The sequence below is a fragment of the Asparagus officinalis genome, chromosome 6, assembly GCF_001876935.1.
Source record: "Asparagus officinalis chromosome 6, Aspof.V1, whole genome shotgun sequence".
Taxonomy (NCBI): Eukaryota; Viridiplantae; Streptophyta; class Magnoliopsida; order Asparagales; family Asparagaceae; genus Asparagus; species Asparagus officinalis.
Genome location: NC_033799.1, coordinates 2,221,240 through 2,231,902, shown reverse-complemented (window position 1 = coordinate 2,231,902; position 10,663 = coordinate 2,221,240). Strand labels below are relative to the sequence as shown.

At 34.8% G+C, this 10,663-nt stretch overlaps 1 protein-coding gene across 1 annotated transcript in view; it reads left to right on the top strand.

Moving 5' to 3' along the window:
- LOC109844406 (copper-transporting ATPase RAN1-like) overlaps nt 19–10,663 on the top strand; it is an 11,240-nt gene continuing 595 nt past the window's right edge. The window contains 10 exon segments of the mRNA XM_020413411.1: nt 19–359; nt 1,539–1,758; nt 1,829–2,223; nt 6,293–6,707; nt 7,168–7,493; nt 8,174–8,232; nt 8,316–8,658; nt 9,207–9,395; nt 9,742–9,999; nt 10,545–10,662. Of these exon segments, the coding sequence (XP_020269000.1) occupies nt 72–359; nt 1,539–1,758; nt 1,829–2,223; nt 6,293–6,707; nt 7,168–7,493; nt 8,174–8,232; nt 8,316–8,658; nt 9,207–9,395; nt 9,742–9,999; nt 10,545–10,662 (2,611 nt within the window). The 5' untranslated portion in view covers nt 19–71.

Genomic DNA, 10,663 nt, shown 5'->3' with positions numbered 1-10,663 from the left:
CTATTTATTAATCCTTCATCTCTTCTATCACCAAAATTCTGTTTCGATTCAATCCAATTCAACTCAATTTCATGGCCTCGAATCACAGAGGCGTTCAATTAACCTCAGTCGGATCTCGCTCCGACGATCTCGAGGATGTTCGTCTCCTCGATTCTGTCGACGAGGAGCTGCAGGGAGACGAAGAGGAATCACGAGAGAGGAGATTGAGGGAAATTGAGATTAAAATAACAGGGATGACTTGCTCTGCTTGCACGAATTCGGTTGAATCGGCGGTCAATGGAGTCAACGGGGTCGTCAAAGCCTCGGTTTCTCTCTTGCAGAATAAGGCGTTTGTGGTTTTTGATCCTGCTTTTGTTCAGGTGAATAGCTTGGATTATAGTTGAAGATTGGATTTTGGGTTTTGGGTTTTGGTTGTTTTTAGAATTGGAGATATGGGTAGCTTTGACTTTTGGTGGGAATTGTGTTTTTTATGATTTTGAGGTAGTTTTAGTTGAAAATTTTGTGATTTTATATCCCATTTTTGTCCAAATGAGCTTAATTTTTAGTCAGAGATTGGATTTTGGTTGATGGGTTTTGGTTATCTTCGAAACTGGGGACATCATTAGTTTTAACTTTTACGGAAGTTTGTGTTTTGATTATTTTGAGGTAATTTTTATGAAAAAAATATTTGGGTTTATTAGGGTATTAATTTGTTCTATAGTAGGTTGCTCCTTGTTTGTTGGGGTTTAGTAGGGTTTTGTTGTCTTTTAGTGTAGCTTCTTGTTCGAGATGCTAAGGAAATTGTGTTTCTTCTCATGTAATTGGGAGTATGAGTAGTTTCAATTAATGCATGCATACTTAATGTTTTGAATTCTAATTTGGGTTAGAAGAGTATACTTGATTACTTGTTCAATGTTTTATCTGAATTGTTTTATTTTTCCCTTAAGGAACCCAAAAAAAAAAGTAGAAAATAGGACTTGTTTATACTAGGAAATAGGACTTGTTTAAACATGATTGCTTACACTCATCATTGGAGTTGGCAATCTACCATAAGAGTTTTGATTATATGTTCAACTTATTTTTCACATAATTTATTACTTTCGAAGGTAATACTTAACATAACTTTGGTACTTTCGAAGGTAATACTTAACATAACTTTGGTACACTAGTATTAGTTTATGGACAAACGTAGAGTCATACATTGAGTCAGTAGTGAAAGGACATCCATATTTGCCTAAGAGTTTGTTGTATAATATGGAAAAAGAGAGATTTGGTGGAGAAAGAAAAAGAATCCTTATTTGCATTGATGAGTTTGTTGTATAATATGGAAAAAGAGAGATTTGGTGGAGAAAGAAAAAGAATCCTTATTTGCATTGATCAGTCAGTAGTAGATCAGAGATGTCTCTGATTCTTGAAATTTACTTCTTCTGGATTGTTTCTGCATATTCAATACTCGTAGAACGGAGACAATTCATTCTGATGTACTGTGCGTTTTTTTTTGCCCCCTTCAAAGTAGATAGTCCATGTTCCTCATTGCTATTTTCTCTGAATTCATACAGGATGGAGACATTAAAGAAGCTATAGAAGATGCCGGTTTTGAAGCTGAGGTCCTACCAGATTCTAATAAAACTCGACCTGGATCACAGAAAACCTTGACGGGGCAATTTAGAATAGGGGGTATGACTTGTGCTGCCTGCGTTAATTCTGTTGAAGGCATTTTGTTAAAACTACCTGGTGTTAAGAGAGCAGTTGTGGCTTTGGCCACCTCATTGGGAGAAGTTGTGTATGATTCGTCAGTAATTAGCAAAGAAGAAATTGTTAACGCTATTGAAGATGCTGGCTTTGGAAGTTGTGTATGATTCGTCAGTAATTAGCAAAGAAGAAATTGTTAACGCTATTGAAGATGCTGGCTTTGATGCCTCTTTCTTACAGAGCAGTGAGGAAGACAGAACTTTTCTACACGTGGATGGATTATTCAGCGGAATGGACGTAGAAATTTTGCAAGACATACTTAGGAGTATATATGGCATAAAGAATTTCGTTGTTACCGATGCTGTTTCAGAAATAGAAATTGTCTTTGACCCAGAAGCTACTGGTTTAAGATCCATTGTAGATGCCGTTGAGAGCCAAAGCAGTGGTAAGTTTAAGGTGCATGTCCGGAATCCATACAGCAGAACAGTGTCAGATGATGCTAGAGAAGCCTCAAAAATGTTTCACCTTTTCATTTCCAGTCTCATCCTCAGTGTGAGTATGCTTTTGCTTATATCTGTATATCTTATGCCTTTTCTTAATATGATTCATGGATTAGAATATCATTAGGCAATTGGTGGAGTGGTAATCAGACCCAATACTAATACATGGATAACCAATCTGTCAATTCTTCGTTTGCATAGTTGCACATAATTATGTATTAATATGTTCATATATTTGGGCATAGCAGCTTTTAATCATAAAGTTGATGTCTGTTAAGTAGCCATCCTTGTGATTTAGATTAAACAATCAGAACCTTGTTGTAAGTCCGTGATTATTGTAGGATTTGAAATATACATACTAGAACACTAGAGGGGTTAGGGGGGGGGGTTGAATAGTGTTCTTATAAAATTTATGCAAAGTAGATAATAAATTGTAAAAGATAATAGCATCAATCACAGAAAATTACAATCACAAACAAGAGATTTTATACTGGTTCCACCAATTTGGTGTACATCCAGTCCCCAAGCAAATCTCGCTTGAGATTTCCACTATAATTTTGAATCAAGTACAAAATCAAAACCAAACCTGACCAATTTATAAGTCTTTGCAAATTGCAACACCGATTGACAACACCTTGCCAATTTTACACCAATCTCTAAACCAAGAGATCAACCTCTCTCAAACCGAGAGAAATTTTCTTGAATCAAACAACTCAATTCCTATAAGCCTTGATTTGTAGTGTTGTATAGCAGTGGCTTAGGAATAATTTTAACCTTTGGAAATTGCCTAAATAATTTGTATCTTGAATGATGATCAAAGGCAATTTTAGAAAAGATCTTTTTCTCAATACTTAGCAAAATCTGAATTTTTAACTCTTGAAAAATGCACAAAGATTGAAGCTTATGGGTAGATCATTATGTGCCATTTTTTCTGAACATATAACATTTATATAGCCCTTGAAAAGACAAATTTTTAAACTTTAAAAACGTTTAAAAACGGTTATAAACAGTCACTAATTCAAAGTTTGAATTCTGAAAAAAACTGTCTTAGTAGTTGACTACTCTGTATCACAGAAGGTCTGTAAATCAAAAATTAAAGATGAGTAGTCGACTATAATTCTTAGTAGTCGCTACTCTGTAAAACAGATGTTATGTAATATAGATTTCAATGTTCAGTAGTCGACTATAGACTATAGTTACTTGTAGTCGACTACTCTGTAAAACAGAAGTTCTATAAATCAAAATTCAAAGCTGAGTAGTCGACTATAATTCTCAGTAGTCGACTACTCTGTAGTTTTACAGAAACTTATATTTTGGTCTTAGACTTCAGTAGTCGACTACTATTCTAATTAGTCGACTACTAAGGGGTGAAAATGTTATGTATGAAATATTTTTAGACTCGATGAAAAACTAAATACTCTAATGGTTAACATAGGGGATTTCTATTGTTAACTAACATACTAAACTAACATACTAAACCTGTGTTAGTGTGTTCTAATCTCTATGTGTATGTGTGTGAGTGATCAAGGCTTGTACAATATTTCTAAGTAAAGAAAAATATAAAAAAAAAATTACATTGATGTATATGTTTTTCATCTTCTTTACTTCATAATGCCTTGAACTCATCTTACAATTGTTCATATTTGATGTTGAAAGCTGCATTTAAATGTTAGTGCATTTGTATAACACGTAGTATAAATTGTTATCATCAAAATAATATCTTAGAGACATGATATTTAACATTCTCCCCCTTTTTGATGATGACAAGCAATTTATGCATATGTAAGTATATTCTAAAAGAATTAGAACATTTGGAAACAAATATACTTACTTCCCCTGCATAAATGCATATTAGAGTCTATAATATTAACATGAGTCTATAACATTTATATCATTTCTCCCCCTTCGTCATTAACAAAAAGAAATAAATAACTTATGTTAAACATGTCATAATTTCTTCAACATGAGCTAATACTTCAAACAGATCATCTAGATTATGAACATAGTCCATAACTTTACCCATCCAAATATGTAGACAAATACTTGCCATAAAAAACAAAAGTTCCGCAATATCACCATAATCTGTTTAAATATATAGCACATGAATTAACTATCCAATCACCATAAAAGCAACATAAAATTCAGTCACAAACAAGAGATTTTATATTGGTTCCATCAATTTGGTGTACATCCAGTCCCCAAGCAAATCCCGCTTGAGATTTTCACTATAATTTTGAATTAAGTACAAAATCAAAACCAAACCTGACCAATTTGTAAGTCCCTGCAAATTGCAACACCAATTGATAACACCTTGCTAATTTCACACCAATCTCTAGACCAACAGATCAACCTCTCTCAAACCGAGAAAACTTTTCTTGAATCAAACAACTCAATTCCTATAAGCCTTGATTTGTAGTGTTGTGTAGCAGTGACTTAGAAATAATTTTAACCTTTGGAAATTACCTAAATAATTTGCATCTTGAATGATGATCAAAGGCAATTTCAGAAAAGATCTTTTTCTCAATACTTAGCAAAATCTGAATTTTTAACTCTTGAAAAGTGCACAAAGATTGAAGCTTATGGGTAGATCATTACGTGCCATTTTTCTGAACATATAATCTTTATATAGCCCTTGAAAAGACAAAATTTTAAACTTTAAAAACGTTTAAAAATGGCTATAAACTGTCACTAATTCAAAGTTTGATTCTGAAAAAACTGTCTTAGTAGTCGACTATAATGTTAAGTAGTCGACTACTCTGTATCACAGAAGGTCTGTAAATCAAAAATTGAAGATGAGTAGTCGACTATAATCCTTAGTAGTCGCTACTCTGTAAAACAGATGTTCTATAATATAGATTTCAATGCTCAGTAGTCGACTATAGTTACTTGTATTCGACTACTCTGTAAAACAGAAGTTCCGTAAATCAAAATTCAAAGCTGAGTAGTCGACTATAATTCTTAGTAGTCGACTACTTTGTAGTTTTATAGAAACTTATATTTTGATCTTAAACTTCAGTAGTCAATTACTATTCTAATTAGTCGACTACTAAGGGGTGAAAATGTTATGTATAAAATATTTTTAGACTCAATGAAAAACTAAATGCTCTAATGGTTAACATAGGGGATTTCTATTGTTAACCAACACACTAAGCCTGTGTTAGTGTGTTCTAATCTCTATGCGTGTGTGTGTGAGTGATCAAGGCTTGTACAATATTTCTAAGTAAAGAAAAATGTAAAAAAAAATTACATTGATGTATATGTTCTTCATCTTCTTTACTTCATAATGCCTTGAACTCATCTTGCACAAAATTACATTGATGTATATGTTCTTCATCTTCTTTACTTCATAATGCCTTGAACTCATCTTGCACTTGTTCATATTTGTTCTTCATCTTCTTTACTTCATAATGCCTTGAACTCATCTTGCACTTGTTCATATTTGATGTTGAAAGTTGCATTTGAATGTTAGTGCATTTATATAACACACGTAGTATAAATTGTTATCATCAAAATAATATCTTGGAGACATGATATTCAACAATTATCTGGTTCTCTTATCTGGAAAGTCTAGAAATTATAGTGGAGTATTTAGCAGAAATAGGGATATAACTGTTATCTCTAGAATCATGTGAACTACATTCTATCAAGAGCCAATAGTTATAGCAGAAATCTTTACTTTCCATTTGTGTATGGTTGTTCTATAACGACAGAAAACAAATAAGTTTGAATTCAGATGGTGCTTGAAAACAAAGAGCACAGGAAATAGTTCAAATGGTTTATCTGATATTTGTATTTGAATCCAGTGATCACTGACCAGTTTGATAACCATCCAAACTGATACGAACTAGTAATATGTGATCCTGCCCAACTGCTTGTAGCATATGTAGCACAAGCACTTGTGTTGTGAAGCCCTGTCGTGTTGCACACTGTTCCTGTGTTGGTCAGGAGTTCAGGCGCATGTTTAAGATATGATATTTCTGATTTGCGTATATTTTTTAGAATTTCCCATGTATCTGATCGTGGCCATGCCCATGCAACAAAGTTGAAGCTCTATTTAGTATTTCATTGTTTTCCTTCATGTCAATGCTTTATTTAATTGTTTCCAGACTATTATGCAACAGGTTCCTGTCTTCCTCATACGCCTTCCGTACATAAATTGTCTTGTAAACAAAAATCTCGGACCATTTATAATCAGTGATCTGTTGAAGTGGGTTCTAGTGAGTATTGTTCAGTTTGTAATTGGCAAGCGATTCTATGTAGCAGCCTATAGAGCATTGCGGAATGGATCTACAAACATGGATGTTCTGGTTGCGTTGGGAACTTCAGCTTCTTACTTCTACTCTGTTTGTGCCCTTCTATATGGTGCAATGACTGGGTTTTCATCCCCCACTTATTTTGAGACAAGTTCTATGTTAATTACATTTGTTTTATTTGGGAAGTATTTGGAAGTTGTTGCAAAAGGAAAGACGTCAGATGCTATCAAGAAGCTGGTGGAACTTGCCCCTGCAACTGCACTTTTGCTGGTGAAAGACGCAGGTATAATACCTTTATATAACTGACCTATCATTCATTTTAATAATGTCTATCGAGTGTATCTTTTAGCAAACTTGATATCTTTCTTAAGGATTATACGTGTTACAGTTAAATCTTTTAAATATTTCTCTGACGTATGCGTCAACCTGTTGCAACAGGTGTGACCTAGCACGATCTAAAGTTCTAGACAAGTGACTTAACTAAGAGTCAAACAATGCAAATATAGATTAACATAAAGATGAGCGGAAAAATATCCTCTTGCACTCAGTAGATGCAACTACACTTCCACACGCACACACTTCCCTCTCATCATTTATTTTTCTTATGATGTAGTGTCTATACTTCTGGCAGAACTAGCTTTTAGAATACCAGCATGCTTAACTGATTCATTAACACATATTTTTTTACCTCTTTATAGATCCCTACTGACTGTAAATCGTTGCTTTGGTATTTTCATTTTCAGAAGGAAGACACATTATGGAAAGAGAGATAGATGCTCTCTTAATTCAACCAGGTGATATATTGAAAGTGCTTCCTGGTTCGAAGGTCCCTTCTGATGGTATAGTAGTCTGGGGTTCAAGTTATATAGATGAGAGTATGGTAACTGGTGAATCTATACCAATTGCAAAAGGAGTTTCTTCTCCAGTTATTGGAGGTACCATGAACTTGCATGGTGCTCTTCATATACAGGCCACCAAGGTGGGGTCTAATACAGTTTTAAGCCAGATTATTTCTCTCGTCGAGACAGCCCAGATGTCTAAAGCTCCTATTCAGAAATTTGCTGATTATGTAAGTATCCACCCATTTGTTTTTGATTGTTTTCAATAGCATTGGAGCTTTCTTATCTTCTTTGTTTATTTAATTAGTAATATTATGAGCAGCTTCTCTATTGCGATATATCATTTCAGTTTATGGTTCTGTTGTTTATCCTATTTAAATTGTTTGCCAACATGTATTGGATGTTTTTTTAAGGTGAAAAGTGGGGACTAGTTTGGGAATGCATTAAGTTACTATTCGTTAGGAAAGTTTGGGAATGCATTAAGTTACTATTCGTTAGGAATTTTCTTTGCTTTGGAAATTTCAAATTATTTGAATGAAGTTTATGTGGACCTAAAACTGCCTATTGGTGTATATTTAACTTAATTATTACGTGAATGGTGTATTATCTCCATGAACCTATCTTTCTAGTATGCTTGTATGGAAAACATAATGTATGGAGAACATGATGATGAAGCCATGTTTTCTGAACTTAAATGTTAGAAGAGCTTGTGTGATTTGTTTTATATTTCTCTTTTTGTCCTTTTGCAAATATGTATCCTCCAATGCTGTCTTTTTTCATTCTTCTTTAAATTTTCTTTTATATCCTCCAATGTTTGGTTCTTTACATTTTTTTTTCATAGTTCTGGATTATTGTGCTGACCAGGGACATCAGAACTTTATAATCTTTAAGCCACCTTTGCCATTAACAGGTTGCCAGCATCTTTGTCCCCACAGTGGTTCTCTTGTCACTGTTGACATTCTTAGGATGGTAAGTGTACACGATATCAAAAGAGGTTGTTGTCCTTGAGTTGTTGGTTGTGATGATAATTGTCTATTTCTTACTTTCTCCAGGTTCGTATGTGGTTCATTTGGAGCATATCCATCCACCTGGCTCTCAGATAACAGCAACTGCTTTGTATTTTCTCTTATGTTCTCAATATCAGTTGTAGTTATAGCCTGCCCCTGTGCTCTTGGCCTAGCCACCCCGACTGCTGTCATGGTGGCAACTGGGGTCGGTGCCAACCATGGAGTCTTGATCAAAGGAGGTGATGCCCTGGAAAGAGCTCAGAGCATTCAGTACGTAATATTCGATAAGACGGGCACTCTAACTCAAGGGAAAGCCTCGGTCACAGCTGCAAGAGTCTTCTCTGGAATGGAGCTGGGAGATTTTCTCACGTTGGTGGCTTCAGCAGAGGTGAGCTGAAAATAATTTTATTTGGTACTCTTTTATATACTTAGACTCTTTTATTGAGATGGAGTTGAGGCCATTATATCCACAGAAAAGAAGAGTGGTATATGGTCAGTTTGGGTGACAACATCACAGCTGATGGAGGAATGGTTGAACCAGCGAAAAGAATTCAATGGTTTCAACCTTCAAACCGTGGCTTACAGGGTTTGTTTTTATTTGATAACATTTCATAGAAAGGCATGGCAATTTGCCAATTAACCATAAGACAATAGTTAATAGCACACTGCACATATGAAAGATAATTTTGTTTTTATGCTTACCTATTTCTTTTAGTTATTTGCACCTAAGTTTTTCAACATTTAAAAGGGTAATGATGATTGTTTATGGTTGAGTCAAAAAAGGAAGACTTGCGAATAATACTAGTTAGGTATTGAATTGTTTTCATCTATTATAAAATGTATTTAACCTTCTTTTGTAATCTCCTGTTACTTGTAGCCAACTTTATCTATAGATTCTTGATTATAACTGGTTTATATCATTTTGGTGTAGTTTAGGCTAGCAGTGAACATCCTCTTGGAAGAGCAATTGTAGATTATGCATACCACTACCATTTTTTTGGGAAGGTTGAAGATTCTATGAAGCAGAAGAAAGACGTATTGTCTGAATGGCTCATTGAACCAATGGACTTTGAATCTTTGCCAGGAAAAGGAGTGCAGTGCTTTGTCAATGGAAAAAGTGTTTTGGTGAGTTAGCTTTAACTTCAGACCTTTGTAATTATAATTTGGAAAAAATTAGTATGCCAAATTAACATTACAGTGCCCCCTATATATGCTACTTTTTAAGGTAAGGTAAAATTACTTCTAAACTATTTTAATAATCCCACCTCTAACAGTGTGATGATTTAAAAATTAAATCCTTGTTTCTCTAGTAGAAGAGGGAATAAATTTTCGATTAATCATAAAATGGGGTTGTTCAAGCAGGTCAAATTTGCGTAAAGACCATATAAAAATGGGCAATTAAGAATACAACTCTAGCAATGTGTTTATCTCCACTCTGTCGACATCAATCCTAACTTGAATTTGATTACAGATTGGAAACAGAAGGCTGTTGTCAGAAAATGGAATTACCATTCCTTCTGAAGCAGAGAATTTCCTAGTAGACTTGGAAACCAATGCTAAGACGGGAATACTTGTGGCTTATGATGGCGGTTTTGTTGGAGTAATAGGTGTAGCTGATCCATTGAAGAGAGAGGCAGCTGTTGTAGTTGAAGGCTTAAAGAAGATGGGCGTGAAACCCATCATGGTGACGGGTGATAATTGGAGGACTGCACAAGCTGTTGCAAAGGAGGTATGTCGTTTCTCACCTACATTGTACTTGTGCTTTTTTAACTCGAGATTGATATTCAGTTAGACATGATTTTTTAGAAATAAGGAAGCGTAGTTTCCTTAGTTTGAATAAGAAACTAGCATTACAGTGCACGTGATGCGTGCTTGACACAGAACATAGGGAGGTGCTATAGTTGAATTGTCAATGGAGCAGATAGTTTGTAAGCTTTTGAGTTTTTTCCCCAGATGGAGGACATTTTCGTTGATTTATCTAGCACTAGGAAAGTTGCATGGGTATTTACCCCTATCAAGAGGGAATTTTCAAATTCCAAAAATGAAGTGAAGCTTGCACCGACCAACTTTGTTTTTTTAAATAATTGTATAGATTAGCGAAACAATCTTCACATTGGATGGATGCAAATATTTGTGAGAACTCACATAATGTGACAAAAAGAGAGATCTCTTATATGACATGCGATAGTAGGTAGGAGTAAAATACATCCTCGAACTTAAACATGATGCATGATCCTTTAAAAGTTGTTCCCCTAATAAATAATTCACTGACAGGTTGGCGTTGACGACGTGAGAGCAGAGGTAATGCCAGCAGGGAAAGCTGACGTGATCCGATCCCTCCAAAAAGACGGCAGCATTGTAGCCATGGTCGGAGATGGCATCAATGACTCCCC